The 16965-nt window shown below is 42.1% G+C and overlaps 1 protein-coding gene across 2 annotated transcripts in view; it reads left to right on the top strand.

Annotated features, from left to right (window-relative positions):
• LOC118940008 (uncharacterized) overlaps window positions 1–16394 on the top strand; it is a 31911-nt gene extending 15517 nt beyond the window's left edge. The window contains exon 4 of one of the 2 annotated variants that reach the window (XM_090194866.1): window positions 14993–16394. In XM_090194866.1, coding sequence (XP_090050992.1) covers window positions 14993–15600 — 608 coding nt within the window. In that variant the 3' untranslated portion in view covers window positions 15601–16394. Of the gene's footprint in view, window positions 1–12834 lie in introns of both variants that reach the window. The other variant, XM_090194865.1, reaches the window with a different exon arrangement.
• The last annotated feature ends 571 nt before the right edge of the window (window positions 16395–16965 follow it).

Here is a 16965-nt window from a genome sequence, read left to right as displayed (position 1 = left end):
TGGTTAGGGGTTATGGTTAGGGGTTAGGGGTTATGGTTAGGGGTTAGGGGTTATGGTTAGGGGTTATGGTTAGGGGTTATGGTTATGGTTAGGGGTTATGGTTATGGTTATGGTTATGGTTAGGGGTTATGGTTAGGGTTAGGGGTTATGGTTATGGGTTATGGTTAGGGGTTATGGTTAGGGGTTATGGTTAGGGGTTATGGTTATGGTTATGGTTATGGTTAGGGGTTATGGTTAGGGTTATGGTTATGGTTAGGGGTTATGGTTAGGGTTATGGTTATGGTTAGGGGTTATGGTAATGGTTAGGGGTTATGGTTAGGGTTATGGTTATGGTTATGGTTAGGGGTTATGGTTAGGGGTTATGGTTAGGGGTTATGGTTATGGTTAGGGGTTATGGTTAGGGGTTATGGTTAGGGGTTATGGTTAGGGGTTATGGTTAGGGGTTATGGTTAGGGGTTATGGTTATGGTTAGGGGTTATGGTTATGGTTATGGTTAGGGGTTATGGTTAGGGGTTATGGTTAGGGGTTATGGTTAGGGGTTATGGTTAGGGGTTATGGTTAGGGGTTATGGTTAGGGTTATGGTTATGGTTAGGGGTTATGGTTAGGGGTTATGGTTATGGTTTTGGTTAGGGGTTATGGTTAGGGTTATGGTTAGGGGTTATGGTTAGGGGTTATGGTTAGGGGTTATGGTTAGGGGTTATGGTTAGGGGTTATGGTTAGGGGTTATGGTTAGGGGTTATGGTTAGGGGTTATGGTTAGGGGTTATGGTTAGGGTTATGGTTAGGGGTTATGGTTAGGGGTTATGGTTAGGGGTTATGGTTATGGTTAGGGGTTATGGTTAGGGGTTATGGTTAGGGGTTATGGTTATGGTTATGGTTAGGGGTTATGGTTAGGGGTTATGGTTAGGGGTTAGGGGTTATGGTTAGGGGTTATGGTTATGGTTAGGGGTTATGGTTATGGTTATGGTTAGGTGTTATGGTTATGGTTAGGGGTTATGGTTATGGTTAGGGGTTATGGTTAGGGGTTATGGTTAGGGGTTATGGTTAGGGGTTATGGGTTATGGTTAGGGGTTAGGGGTTATGGTTATGGTTAGGGGTTATGGTTATGGTTAGGGGTTAGGGGTTATGGTTAGGGGTTATGGTTAGGGGTTATGGTTAGGGGTTAGGGGTTATGGTTAGGGGTTATGGTTATGGGTTATGGTTATGGTTATGGTTATGGTTAGGGGTTATGGTTAGGGGTTATGGTTATGGTTAGGGGTTATGGTTATGGTTAGGGGTTATGGTTAGGGGTTATGGTTAGGGGTTATGGTTAGGGGTTATGGTTATGGTTAGGGGTTATGGTTAGGGGTTATGGTTATGGTTAGGGGTTATGGTTAGGGGTTATGGTTAGGGGTTATGGTTATGGTTATGGTTAGGGGTTATGGTTAGGGGTTATGGTTAGGGGTTATGGTTAGGGGTTAGGGGTTATGGGTTATGGTTATGGGTTATGGTTAGGGGTTATGGGTTATGGTTAGGGGTTAGGGGTTATGGTTATGGGTTATGGTTATGGTTAGGGGTTATGGTTATGGTTAGGGGTTATGGTTAGGGGTTATGGTTAGGGGTTATGGTTATGGTTAGGGGTTATGGTTATGGGTTATGGTTAGGGGTTATGGTTAGGGTTATGGTTATGGTTAGGGGTTATGGTTAGGGGTTATGGTTAGGGTTATGGTTAGGGTTAGGGGTTATGGTTAGGGGTTATGGTTATGGGTTATGCTTATGGTTAGGGGTTATGGTTATGGTTAGGGGTTATGGTTAGGGGTTATGGTTAGGGGTTAGGGGTTATGGTTATGGGTTATGGTTAGGGGTTATGGTTAGGGGTTATGGGTTATGGTTATGGTTAGGGGTTATGGTTATGGGTTATGGTTATGGGTTATGGTTATGGTTAGGGGTTATGGGTTATGGTTAGGGGTTATGGTTAGGGGTTAGGGGTTATGGTTATGGTTAGGGGTTATGGTTATGGTTAGGGGTTATGGTTATGGTTAGGGGTTATGGTTATGGGTTATGGTTATGGTTAGGGGTTATGGTTATGGTTAGGGGTTAGGGGTTATGGTTAGGGGTTATGGTTATGGGTTATGGTTATGGTTAGGGGTTATGGTTAGGGGTTATGGTTATGGGTAGGGGTTATGGTTAGGGTTATGGTTATGGTTAGGGGTTATGGTTAGGGGTTATGGTTATGGTTATGGTTAGGGGTTATGGTTATGGTTAGGGGTTATGGTTATGGGTTATGGTTATGGTTAGGGGTTATGGTTAGGGGTTAGGGGTTATGGTTATGGGTTATGGTTATGGTTATGGTTATGGTTATGGTTAGGGGTTAGGGGTTATGGGTTATGGGTTATGGTTAGGGGTTATGGTTAGGGGTTAGGGGTTATGGTTATGGGTTATGGTTATGGTTAGGGGTTATGGTTAGGGGTTAGGGTTAGGGGTTAGGGGTTATGGTTAGGGGTTATGGTTATGGTTAGGGGTTATGGTTATGGTTATGGTTAGGGGTTATGGTTAGGGGTTATGGTTAGGGGTTATGGTTAGGGGTTAGGGGTTATGGTTAGGGGTTATGGTTATGGGTTATGCTTATGGTTAGGGGTTATGGTTATGGTTAGGGGTTATGGTTAGGGGTTAGGGGTTATGGTTATGGTTAGGGGTTATGGTTAGGGGTTATGGTTAGGGGTTATGGGTTAGGGGTTATGGTTATGGTTAGGGGTTATGGTTAGGGGTTATGGTTAGGGGTTATGGGTTATGGTTATGGTTATGGGTTATGGTTAGGGGTTATGGGTTATGGTTAGGGGTTATGGTTAGGGGTTAGGGGTTATGGTTATGGTTAGGGGTTATGGTTAGGGGTTATGGTTATGGTTAGGGGTTATGGTTAGGGGTTATGGTTATGGGTTATGGTTATGGTTAGGGGTTATGGTTAGGGGTTAGGGGTTATGGTTAGGGGTTATGGTTATGGTTATGGGTTATGGTTAGGGGTTATGGTTATGGGTTATGGTTATGGTTAGGGGTTATGGTTAGGGGTTATGGTTATGGTTATGGTTAGGGGTTATGGTTATGGTTAGGGGTTATGGTTATGGTTATGGTTAGGGGTTATGGTTATGGTTAGGGGTTAGGGGTTATGGTTATGGGTTATGGTTATGGTTAGGGGTTATGGTTAGGGGTTAGGGGTTATGGGTTATGGTTATGGTTATGGTTATGGTTAGGGGTTAGGGGTTATGGTTAGGGGTTATGGTTAGGGGTTAGGGGTTATGGTTAGGGGTTATGGTTAGGGGTTAGGGGTTATGGTTAGGGGTTAGGGTTAGGGGTTATGGTTAGGGGTTATGGTTAGGGGTTATGGTTAGGGGTTATGGTTAGGGGTTATGGTTAGGGGTTATGGTTAGGGGTTAGGGGTTATGGTTAGGGGTTATGGTTATGGGTTATGCTTATGGTTAGGGGTTATGGTTAGGGGTTATGGTTAGGGGTTAGGGGTTATGGTTATGGTTAGGGGTTATGGTTAGGGGTTATGGTTAGGGGTTATGGGTTAGGGGTTATGGTTATGGTTAGGGGTTATGGTTAGGGGTTATGGTTATGGGTTATGGTTATGGGTTATGGTTATGGTTAGGGGTTATGGGTTATGGTTAGGGGTTATGGTTAGGGGTTAGGGGTTATGGTTATGGTTAGGGGTTATGGTTATGGTTAGGGGTTATGGTTAGGGGTTATGGTTAGGGGTTATGGTTAGGGGTTATGGTTAGGGGTTAGGGGTTATGGTTATGGTTATGGGTTATGGTTATGGTTAGGGGTTATGGTTATGGGTTATGGTTAGGGGTTATGGTTAGGGGTTATGGTTATGGTTAGGGGTTATGGTTATGGTTAGGGGTTATGGTTAGGGGTTAGGGGTTATGGTTATGGGTTATGGTTATGGTTAGGGGTTATGGTTAGGGGTTAGGGGTTATGGGTATGGTTATGGGTTATGGTTATGGTTAGGGGTTATGGTTAGGGGTTAGGGGTTATGGTTATGGGTTATGGTTAGGGGTTATGGTTAGGGGTTAGGGGTTATGGTTAGGGGTTAGGGGTTATGGTTAGGGGTTAGGGTTAGGGGTTAGGGGTTATGGTTAGGGGTTATGGTTATGGTTAGGGGTTATGGTTATGGTTATGGTTAGGGGTTATGGTTAGGGGTTATGGTTAGGGGTTATGGTTAGGGGTTATGGTTAGGGGTTAGGGGTTATGGTTATGGGTTATGCTTATGGTTATGGGTTATGCTTATGGTTAGGGGTTATGGTTAGGGGTTAGGGGTTAGGGGTTATGGTTATGGTTAGGGGTTATGGTTAGGGGTTATGGTTAGGGGTTATGGGTTAGGGGTTATGGTTATGGTTAGGGGTTATGGTTAGGGGTTATGGTTATGGGTTATGGTTATGGTTATGGTTAGGGGTTATGGTTAGGGGTTATGGTTAGGGGTTATGGTTATGGTTAGGGGTTATGGTTAGGGGTTATGGTTAGGGGTTATGGTTATGGGTTATGGTTATGGTTAGGGGTTATGGTTAGGGGTTAGGGGTTATGGTTATGGTTAGGGGTTATGGTTATGGGTTATGGTTATGGTTATGGTTAGGGGTTATGGTTATGGGTTATGGTTATGGTTAGGGGTTATGGTTAGGGGTTATGGTTATGGTTAGGGGTTATGGTTAGGGGTTATGGTTATGGTTATGGTTAGGGGTTATGGTTATGGTTAGGGGTTAGGGGTTATGGGTTATGGTTATGGTTAGGGGTTATGGTTAGGGGTTAGGGGTTATGGTTATGGTTAGGGGTTATGGGTTATGGTTATGGTTAGGGGTTATGGTTAGGGGTTAGGGGTTATGGTTATGGGTTATGGTTATGGTTAGGGGTTATGGTTAGGGGTTAGGGGTTATGGTTAGGGGTTAGGGTTAGGGGTTAGGGGTTATGGTTAGGGGTTATGGTTATGGTTATGGTTAGGGGTTATGGTTATGGTTATGGTTAGGGGTTATGGTTAGGGGTTATGGTTAGGGGTTAGGGTTATGGTTAGGGGTTAGGGGTTATGGTTAGGGGTTAGGGGTTATGGTTAGGGGTTATGGTTAGGGGTTATGGTTATGGTTAGGGGTTATGGTTAGGGGTTATGGTTAGGGGTTATGGTTATGGTTAGGGGTTAGGGGTTATGGTTAGGGGTTATGGTTATGGTTAGGGGTTATGGTTATGGGTTATGGTTATGGTTAGGGGTTATGGTTATGGTTAGGGGTTATGGTTATGGTTAGGGGTTATGGTTAGGGGTTAGGGGTTATGGTTATGGTTAGGGGTTATGGTTAGGGGTTATGGTTATGGTTAGGGGTTATGGTTAGGGGTTAGGGGTTAGGGGTTATGGTTATGGTTAGGGGTTATGGTTATGGTTAGGGGTTATGGTTAGGGGTTATGGTTATGGTTATGGTTATGGTTAGGGGTTATGGTTAGGGGTTATGGTTATGGTTAGGGGTTATGGTTAGGGTTATGGTTAGGGGTTAGGGGTTATGGTTATGGTTAGGGGTTATGGTTAGGGGTTAGGGGTTATGGTTAGGGGTTAGGGGTTATGGTTATGGTTAGGGGTTATGGGTTATGGTTATGGTTAGGGGTTAGGGGTTATGGTTATGGTTAGGGGTTATGGTTAGGGGTTAGGGGTTATGGTTATGGTTAGGGGTTATGGTTATGGTTAGGGGTTATGGTTAGGGGTTATGGTTATGGGTTAGGGGTTAGGGGTTATGGTTAGGGGTTAGGGTTATGGGTTAGGGGTTATGGGTTAGGGGTTAGGGGTTATGGTTAGGGGTTATGGGTTAGGGGTTAGGGGTTATGGTTAGGGGTTATGGTTATGGGTTAGGGGTTATGGTTATGGGTTAGGGGTTAGGGGTTATGGTTAGGGGTTATGGTTAGGGGTTATGGTTATGGTTAGGGGTTATGGTTATGGTTAGGGGTTATGGTTAGGGGTTATGGTTATGGGTTAGGGGTTATGGTTATGGTTATGGTTAGGGGTTATGGTTATGGTTAGGGGTTATGGTTATGGGTTAGGGGTTAGGGTTATGGTTAGGGTTATGGTTAGGGGTTATGGTTAGGGTTATGGGTTAGGGGTTATGGTTAGGGGTTAGGGGTTATGGTTAGGGGTTATGGTTATGGGTTAGGGGTTATGGTTAGGGGTTAGGGGTTATGGGTTAGGGGTTATGGTTAGGGGTTAGGGGTTATGGTTAGGGGTTAGGGGTTAGGGTTATGGTTAGGGTTATGGTTAGGGGTTATGGTTAGGGTTATGGGTTAGGGGTTATGGTTAGGGGTTAGGGGTTATGGTTAGGGGTTATGGTTATGGGTTAGGGGTTATGGTTAGGGGTTAGGGGTTATGGTTATGGGTTAGGGGTTATGGTTAGGGGTTAGGGGTTATGGTTAGGGGTTAGGGGTTATGGTTAGGGGTTATGGTTAGGGGTTATGGTTATGGTTAGGGGTTAGGGGTTATGGTTAGGGTTAGGGGTTATGGTTAGGGGTTAGGGGTTATGGTTATGGGTTAGGGGTTATGGTTAGGGGTTATGGTTATGGTTAGGGGTTATGGTTAGGGGTTAGGGGTTATGGTTATGGGTTAGGGGTTAGGGGTTATGGTTAGGGGTTAGGGTTATGGGTTAGGGGTTAGGGGTTATGGGTTAGGGGTTAGGGGTTATGGTTATGGTTAGGGGTTATGGGTTAGGGGTTAGGGGTTATGGTTAGGGGTTATGGTTATGGGTTAGGGGTTAGGGGTTATGGTTATGGTTAGGGGTTATGGTTAGGGGTTATGGTTATGGTTAGGGGTTAGGGGTTATGGTTATGGTTAGGGGTTATGGTTAGGGGTTATGGTTATGGTTATGGGTTAGGGGTTAGGGGTTATGGTTATGGTTAGGGGTTATGGTTATGGTTAGGGGTTATGGTTATGGGTTAGGGGTTAGGGTTAGGGTTATGGTTAGGGGTTATGGTTAGGGTTATGGGTTAGGGGTTATGGTTAGGGGTTAGGGGTTATGGTTAGGGGTTATGGTTATGGGTTAGGGGTTATGGTTAGGGGTTAGGGGTTATGGTTAGGGGTTAGGGGTTATGGTTAGGGGTTAGGGGTTATGGTTATGGTTAGGGGTTAGGGGTTATGGTTAGGGGTTAGGGGTTATGGTTAGGGGTTATGGTTAGGGGTTATGGTTATGGTTAGGGGTTATGGTTAGGGGTTAGGGGTTATGGTTATGGTTAGGGTTATGGTTAGGGTTATGGTTAGGGGTTATGGTTATGGTTAGGGTTATGGTTATGGTTATGGTTAGGGTTATGGTTAGGGCTATGGTTAGGGTTAGGGGTTAGGGTTATGGTTAGGGGTTATGGTTATGGTTAGGGTTATGGTTAGGGGTTAGGGTTAGGGGTTAGGGTTATGGTCAGGGTTATGGTTATGGTTATGGTTAGGGTTATGGTTAGGGTTATGAAATAGGACTGAATGAAAAGCTTTTCTTGTGAGACTTGGCCTCCGTCTCTAATGGACAAAATGTATTACATTTCCTACTCTAACAGGTCAAATGAACTCCAACATACATATACTATATAGACCTTAACAGAACATGGTTTAATATATATATATACTATATAGACCTTAAAGAACATGGTTTAATATATATATACTATATAGACCTTAACAGAACATGGTTTAATATATATATATATACTATATAGACCTTAAAGAACATGGTTTAATATATATATACTATATAGACCTTAACAGAACATGGTTTAATATATATATATATACTATATAGACCTTAAAGAACATGGTTTAATACATATACTATATAGACCTTAAAGAACATGGTTTAATATATATATACTATATAGACCTTAACAGAACATGGTTTAATATATATATATATACTATATAGACCTTAAAGAACATGGTTTAATACATATACTATATAGACCTTAAAGAACATGGTTTAATATATATATATACTATATAGACCTTAAAGAACATGGTTTAATATATATATACTATATAGACCTTAAAGAACATGGTTTAATATATATATACTATATAGACCTTAAAGAACATGGTTTAATATATATATACTATATAGACCTTAAAGAACATGGTTTAATATATATATACTAAATAGACCTTAACAGAACATGGTTTAATATATATATATATACTATATAGACCTTAAAGAACATGGTTTAATATATATACTATATAGACCTTAAAGAACATGGTTTAATATATATATACTATATAGACCTTAAAGAACATGGTTTAATATATATATACTATATAGACCTTAACAGAACATGGTTTAATATATATATATACTATATAGACCTTAAAGAACATGGTTTCATATATATATACTATATAGACCTTAAAGAACATGGTTTAATATATATATACTATATAGACCTTAAAGAACATTGTTTCATTTGGAAATGACTCACTTTATTGTTCATGTTTCTGACATCAGTGTGCTGCTTACAGTTTAGCTTCCTCCTCTATCCCCATAATGGACTCAAACTAGTGATCCTCTGCTTCTCATCACATGTGACCGCTCTCCTTGACAATGAACCGATGGAGCTATAGAAAAGGTACCAGTTGGACAGCTCCATCTGTGACATTTCAAGCTGTGGAGTGAGTTTAAAAGGTACCAGTTGGACAGCTCCATCTGTGACGTTTCAAGCTGTGGAGTGAGTTTATGGCACGTTCTCACCTCCGTTACACATGTTCAGGTTGACTTTCCCACAGAATCGACCATATATACAGTACCAGTCAACAGTTAGGACACAAGTACTCATTCAAGGGTTTTTCTTCGTTTTTACTATTTTATAAATTGTAGAATAGTAGTGAAGACATCAAAACTATGAAATAACACTTATGGAATCATACAGTAACCAAAAGTGTTAAACAAATTATTCAAAGTAGCCACCCTTTGCCTTGCACACTCTTGGCCTTCTCTCAACCAGCTTCATGAGGAAGTCACCTGGAATGCATTTCAATTAATTAACAGATGTGCCTTGGTAATTTGTGGAATTTCTTTCCTTCTTAATGCGTTTGAGCCAATCAGTTGTGTTGTGACAAGGTAGGGTGGTGTATAGAAGACCAAGTCCATATTATGGCAAGAACAGTTCAAATAAGCAAAGAGAAACGACAGTCCATCATTACTTTTAAGACATGAAGGTCAATCAAGAAAATTACGAACTTCGAAAGTTTCTTCAAGTACAGTCGCAAAAACAATCAGGCGCTACGATGAAACTGGCTCTCATGAGGACCTCCACAGGAAAGGAAGCCCAGAGTTACCTCTGCTATGATGAAACTGGCTCTCATGAGGACCACCACAGGAAAGGAAGACCCAGAGTTACCTCTGCTATGATGAAACTGGCTCTCATGAGGACCTCCACAGGAAAGGAAGACCCAGAGTTACCTCTGCTATGATGAAACTGGCTCTCATGAGGACCTCCACAGGAAAGGAAGACCCAGAGTTACCTCTGCTATGATGAAACTGGCTCTCATGAGAACCTCCACAGGAAAGGAAGACCCAGAGTTACCTCTGCTATGATGAAACTGGCTCTCATGAGGACCTCCACAGGAAAGGAAGACCCAGAGTTACCTCTGCTATGATGAAACTGGCTCTCATGAGGACCTCCACAGGAAAGGAAGACCCAGAGTTACCTCTGCTATGATGAAACTGGCTCTCATGAGGACCTCCACAGGAAAGGAAGACCCAGAGTTACCTCTGCTATGATGAAACTGGCTCTCATGAGGACCTCCACAGGAAAGGAAGACCCAGAGTTACCTCTGCTATGAGGAAACTGGCTCTCATGAGGACCTCCACAGGAAAGGAAGACCCAGAGTTACCTCTGCTATGATGAAACTGGCTCTCATGAGGACCTCCACAGGAAAGGAAGACCCAGAGTTACCTCTGCTGCAAAGGATCATTTTGTTAGAGTTACCAGCCTCAGAAATTGCAGCCCAAATAAAAGCTTCAGAGTTCAAGTAACAGACACATTCTCAACAACATCTGTTCAGAGGAGACTGCGTGAATCAGGCCTTTGTGGTCGAATTGCTGCAAAGAAACTACTACTAAAGGACACCAATAATAAGAAGAGACTTGCTTGGGCCAAGAAACACGAGCAATAAACCTTAGACCTGTGTAAATCTGTCCTTTGGTCTGATGAATCCAAATTTGAGATTGGGTTCAAACCGCCACGTCTTTGTGAGACGCAGAGTAGAATGATCTCTGCATGCGTGGTTCCCACCGTGAAGCATGGAGGAGGGGGTGTGATGGTGTGGGGGTGCTTTGCTGATGACACTGTCAATGATTTTTTAGAATTCATTACACACTTAACCAGGTTGGCTACCACAGCGATACACCACCCCGTCTGGTTTTGGCTTAGTGGGACTATCATTTGTTTTTCAATGGGACAATGACCCAAAACACACCTCCAGGCTGTGTAAGGGCAATTTGACCAACGAGAGTGATTGAATGCTGCATCAGATGTCTTGGCCTCCACAATCACCCAACCTCAACCCATTTGAGATGGTTTGGGATGAGTTGGACCGCAGAGTGAAGGAAAGCAACCAATAAGTGCTTAACATATGTGGGAACTCCTTCAAGACGTTTGGAAAAAAGCATTTCAGGTGAAGCTGGTTGAGAGAATGCCAAGAGCGTGCAAAGCTGTCATCAAGGCAAAGGGGGGCTACTTTGAATAATCTCAAATATAAAATATACTTTGATTTGTTTAACACTTTTTTGGTTTCTACATGATTCTGTATGTGTTACTTCGTAGTTTTGATGTCTTCACCATTATTCTAAAATGTGGAAAATAGCAAAAAAGAAAAACCCTTGAATGAGGTGTGTCCAACCTTTTGACTGGTACTATATACAGTGGAGGTCAGAAGTTGACATACAATTTAGCCAATCTTACCTGCCTAACCACTACTTACCTAATTTAGCACCACCTAGTGCCCTAACCAAAATACAGGAGGGGGTCCACCCAGGTCTTACCTAGTGTGCCTAGACAGTAAATATACTACGGGTATATGGATGCCCGCGGGCCTCTTGCCTAAGCACTCCCTAGGTGCCTTCCCCTTCCCCCCTGGGAACAAATTAAACTCTTCACAAACACACAGAAACACAGGACATCAAATAGGCTATGACTGAGCAACAAACTCAAACAGAACCTACCTAGTTGCTCCCATCTACAACTAACATAATACATACCAACTGCCTGAGAAACAACCAACATATGCTATAACCATCAGCCTCTTCTCTCAGCAATCATCTTTCTTCAATGATCTCTCAGCAATCATCTTTCTTCAATGATCTCTCAGCAATCATCTTTCTTCAATGAGCTCTCAGCAATCATCTTTCTTCAATGAGCTCTCAGCAATAATCTTTCTTCAATGAGCTCTCAGCAATCATCTTTCTTCAATGAGCTCTCAGCAATCATCTTTCTTCAATGAGCTCTCAGCAATCATCTTTCTTCAATGAGCTCTCAGCAATCATCTTTCTTCAATGAGCTCTCAGCAATCATCTTTCTTCAATGAGCTCTCAGCAATCATCTTTCTTCAATGATCTCTCTTCCAAACAGAACAATGGCTTTCATATAGCTTCTGAAAGAATGGGTAATTGGAGACAGCTGCATCTTGACAAGGGGGCGGGGTCAGTTCCAATTAGCCATGGAGTCGACCAATCAGCTGCTTAGGGGATTTCAGGAAGCCGTCCTGAAACACACATAACAAACCACAACCCAGAAACTGGGGAACGTAACAATCACCACTTTATTTTAAGAATGTGAAATGTCAGAATAATAGTCACATTCCCAGTGGGTCAGAAGTTTACATGCACTCAATTACTATTTGGTAGCATTGCCTTTAAATAGTTTTTCTTGGGTCACATGTTTCAGGTAGCCTTCCACAAGCTTCCCACAATAAGTTGAGTGAATTTTGGCCCCTTCCTCCTGCCAGAGCGGCCAACAACCAACAATTGGCCAACAACCAGCGTCGTCCTGGTTGGGGGAGGGTTTGCCCAGTTGGGGTGTCCTTGTCCCATCACGCTCTAGCGACTCCTGTGGCGGCTGGGCACATGCACGCTGTCACGGTCGCCAGGTGTACAGTGTTTCCTCCAACACGTTGGTGTGGCTGGCTTCCGGGTTGGCTCTTGACGTTCGCCTCTCCCGAGATATTACAGGAGTTGCAGCGAGGAGACAAGACTGTAAACTAGAAATTTACAAAAAAGTTGTTTATAATAATATATATTTTAATCTGCCCCAAATATTTCATTATTTTTACTTTACCCGAAATATCATGACATTAGTGATTAGTCAAAATGTTAAAGATTTTTGAACAGCAATGTGTCGAACCCTTGAGACAACGGGGAGATGTTACTGATGTGCTTTGTATCTGTCTCCAATGTAAAACACGTTTTGGACTTCCACACAAAATTACTTCTTTAGTTATTATATGTTTAAGGAAGTGTGTAGGTCACATTCTGTATCATACAGCTATGAATGTTATATATTTAGAACCACCTGTTCAATAGGAATCCAGCGACGTCTGTGTCTTCAGTGTCCTAGAACTGTCTAGTTTTTTGTTTTCTGACTTCTAAAACAGAATGAATAAGTAATGTAAACTAAACAAATTACTAGGAAGCTCTACAACATAATCTGCTTTAAAATCACACCAAGATTGTTTTAAATTATGAAATGTTTGAAAAATGGCCTCCGGTTATTGAGGGATCTGATTTGGATTAAACCTCATAGCAAGGCGGTTTTATCATGTGGAGGTTTCATTCAGGGCTCTCTTTAAATAAACACTGTCTTTGGCAGGAGAAAAACCAAACTCGGGGGAACAAGAGACGTCCAAACCAGCAAGACGACACCTCTGCTCCCAGATTGGAAAGAGTTTTACCAAGTTAGGAAGCCTGAAAGCTCATGAGCGAATACACTCAGGGGAGAAGCCTTACCACTGCTACCATTGTGGAACTAGGTTTACCAAGTTAGGAAGCCTGAAAAGACATGAGAGGATACACACCGAAGCGAAGCCTTTCCATTGCACCCTGTGTGGAACGAGTTTTAACCTTTTAGGAAATCTGAAAAGACACGAGAGAATACATACAGGGGAGAAGCCTTTCCATTGCGCCCAGTGTGGAAAGCGTTTTAGCTTGTTAGGGAACCTGCAATCTCATGAGCGAATACACACAGGGGAGAAGCCATACCATTGCGCCCAGTGTGGAAATAGTTTTAGCGAATTAGGACACCTGAAAGTGCATGAGCGAATACACACAGGTGAGAAGCCTTACAAATGCTCCCAGTGTGTAAAGAGATTTAGCCACTTAGGAAACCTGAATGAACACATGAGACTGCACACAGGAGAGAAGCCTTACCACTGCATCCAGTGTGGAAAGGGATTTAGCCACTTAGGAAGCCTGAAAGCTCATGAGCGAATACACACAGGGGAGAAGCCTTTCCATTGCACCCATTGTGGAAAGAGTTTTAGCCAGTTAGTTAACATGAAAAGACATCAGCGGATACACACGGGAGCAAAGCCACACCATTGCTCCCAGTGTGGAAAGAGGTTTAGCCAGCCAGGAAAGCTGAAAGCACATGAGCAAATACACACAGGGGAGAAGCCTTTCCATTGCTCCCAGTGTGGAAAGAGTTTTATGCGGTTAGACACCCTCAAAACTCATGAGCGAATACACACGGGGGAGAAGCCATACCATTGTGCCCAGTGTGGTGAGAGTTTTAGCCAGTCAGGAATCCTGAAAGCTCATGAGCGAACACACACAGGTGAGAAGCCTTTCCATTGCTCCCAGTGTGGAAAGAGTTTTAGCCACTTAAGAAATCTGAAAGCTCATGAGCGAACACATACAGGGGAGAAGCCTTTCAATTGCTCCCAGTGTGCAAAGCGTTTTACCCATTTAGGAAATCTGAAAGAACATGTGAGACTGCACACAGGGGAGAAATCTTACAAGTGCTCAGACTGTGGGAAAACATATTGCTCATCACAGTCACTTAAACGTCATGTGAGAATCCACACAGGAGAAAATAATTACTTATCCTAGTGTGTAAATTGATATTTCACATCACATTGACTTAAAATTCATCAGAGAACATACACAGTGCTCCCATTGTCTTATATTGTTGACAGAGAGTGGGTTTACTTGTTTATACCATATGAAATTAAATTAATAATTGTACCAAGTATACTCAAACATATATTTGTATGTTTTTATTAGAAAACATTAATTGAATATGGAGTTGTCAGTTTCAATGTAGGATAGATCAGGTTCCATGTGTTTAAATTGTCCTTTTAAACTCTGTGTGTGTTTATCTGGGTGTCATTCCTCCAGCACCACAGATTAATTAACAAGTGATATCTGGATGTGATGCATTTGTTCCATTGTTGACATTTGCATTGTTGGCCCACTGATGATTTAATGAAATGAAAATGTTCAGACTCTGTAATGGAAAATGTTAATTGTTTGTGTGTCCACATAACTGAGTATGTGACTAACCTTGTGAAACTGTCCTATTATAATCTCCTGTTCTTGGGAGTATCATCCTGTGTTGCAAACCAATTTGCACCTGTGTCCTTGTATGAATAAAGTCCCGCCCAGGAACAGGAAACTATAAAGATATGTGCTAATCACTCAATGCTTCAGGAATTCAGGCTGTCTACACTGCGCTGTGTAACTGTTATTCTCTCTGAGCTCAGAAATAAAGAATCTTGGTTTGACTTAGACTCCAGCAGATCATTATTTTATAATATCTAACACAACTCTCCCAAGGATTGCTGTTAAGTAATGTAAACATTGCAGTAATTACAAGGAAGCTCTACATTGGTTTTAAAATCACACTAAGATTGTTAAAACCGGCCTCAGGTTATTGAGAGATCTGATTTAGGATTTACCCTCGCAGCAAGGTTGTTTTATCATGTGGTTTCATTCTGGTCTCTATTTAAAAATAACACTGTATTTGGCAGGAGAAAGACCAGACACAGAGGATCCAGAGCCAGGGACGTCCAAACCAGCAAGAAGACACCAGTACTCCCACTGTAGAAAGGGTTGTAACCGGTTATGGGCTTTGAAACAACTTGAGAAAATACACACATGGGAGAAGCCTTACCACTGCTCCCAATGTGGAAAGAATTTTAACGATTTAGGGAACTTGAAACAACATGAGAGAATACACACAGGGGAGAAGCCTTACCACTGCTCCCATTGTGGAAAGTGTTTCAACCAGTCAGGGCAGCTGAATCGACATGAGAGAATACACACAGGAGAGAAGCCGTACTACTGCTCCAAGTGTGGAAAGAGTTTCAAACGACCTTGTCATCTGAAACGGCATGAGAGTATACACACAGGGGAGAAGCCTTACCACTGCTCCCAATGTTTAAAGAGTTTCAAACGTCCTTGTCATCTGAAACGGCATGAGAGAATACACACAGGGGAGGAGCCTTACCACTGCTCCCAGTGTGGAAAGAGTTTCAAACGGCCTTGTCATCTGAAACACCATGAGAGAATACACACAGGGGAGAAGCCTTATCACTGCTCACAGGGTGCAAAGCGTTTGCCCATTTACGAAGCCTGAAGGAACAGATGAGACCTCACACAGGGCGGAGAATGCTTACAAAAGCCCAGACTGTGGGAAAACATATTACTCATCACAGTCACTTAAATGTCATGAGATAATCCACACAGAAGAGAATAATTACTTGTATATTGATATTTCACATCTCATTGACTTAAAATTCATCAGAGAACATAGAACAGAGAACCCGTTGTCTTATATTGTTGACTGACAATGTGTTTACCTGTCTTTACCAGATGAAATTAAATGGTACAGGGTATACTCAAACATATATTTGCATGTTTTTTATCAGAAAACATGAATTGAATATGGAGTCTGTCAGTTTGAATATAAAGAAGATCAGGTTCCTTCTTTTAAACTCCTTTTTTTAAACTCTTTGTGTGTGTTTATCTGGGTGTGTCATTCCTCCAGCACTACAGATAATCAAGTGATATTTGGATGTGATGCATTAGTTCCATTGTTGACATTTGCATTGTTGGCCCACTGATGATTTAATGAAATGAAAATGTTCAGACTCTGTAATGGAAAATGTTAATTGTTTGTCTGTCCACATAACTGAGTATGTGACTAACCTTGTGAAACTGTCCTATTACAAGCTCCTGTTCTTGGGACTATCATTCTGTGTTGCAAACCAGCTGCACCTGCATCCTTGTATGAATAAAGTCCCTCCCAGGAACAGGAAACTATAAAGATATGTGCTCATCACCCAATGCTTCAGGCATTCAGACGGTCTACACTGCGCTGTGTAACTCTGTTATTCTCTCTGAGCTCAGAAATAAAGAATCTTGGTTTGACTTGGACTCCAGCAGATCCTTATTTTATAATATCCACCACAACTCTCCCACAGATTGCTGTTTATCATTGTCTCAATGAAGAGTTCCTCTTTCGACTTTCCTTGGGGCATTTACAACGCTCCCACTGGTTGAATAAACATTGTTACCCGATTGATGAGATTATTATGGATGAGAGCAATTATTGTATTTGTCAAATGGCAACCAAGCATCGGTCATCATGTCACCAGATTAAGACCCACAAAATGTATTGGAATTGAGCATCAAGCTCATCACATGTATTTTCACCACCCTGTGAAGTTTATAACTTATTTCATCTGTAGCCTAATAAACAACATGGTTTTCCAAGTTTTAGAGGGAGGACCACACAACATATCATCACGTGACTCCAAGTTAACTAAGACATGATGGTTATTATATAAATATTTGTACATAAAGGAGTTTCCATCGCCATTTCTCACTAAAACGTTTTTACTGACACAACCCACCATGTCAAACGAACTAACATATCGTCTGTCACCATTTATAAAAATATTCAGGCATAACCTGTTTCCATCAGCCCAGTCATTACTTT

This window comes from Oncorhynchus mykiss, chromosome 13 (assembly GCF_057628025.1).
Source record: "Oncorhynchus mykiss isolate SJ-2025 chromosome 13, ASM5762802v1, whole genome shotgun sequence".
Taxonomy (NCBI): domain Eukaryota; kingdom Metazoa; phylum Chordata; class Actinopteri; order Salmoniformes; family Salmonidae; genus Oncorhynchus; species Oncorhynchus mykiss.
The sequence above is the reverse complement of the archived record's forward strand: the minus strand, read 5'-3'. Positions and strand labels throughout refer to the sequence as shown.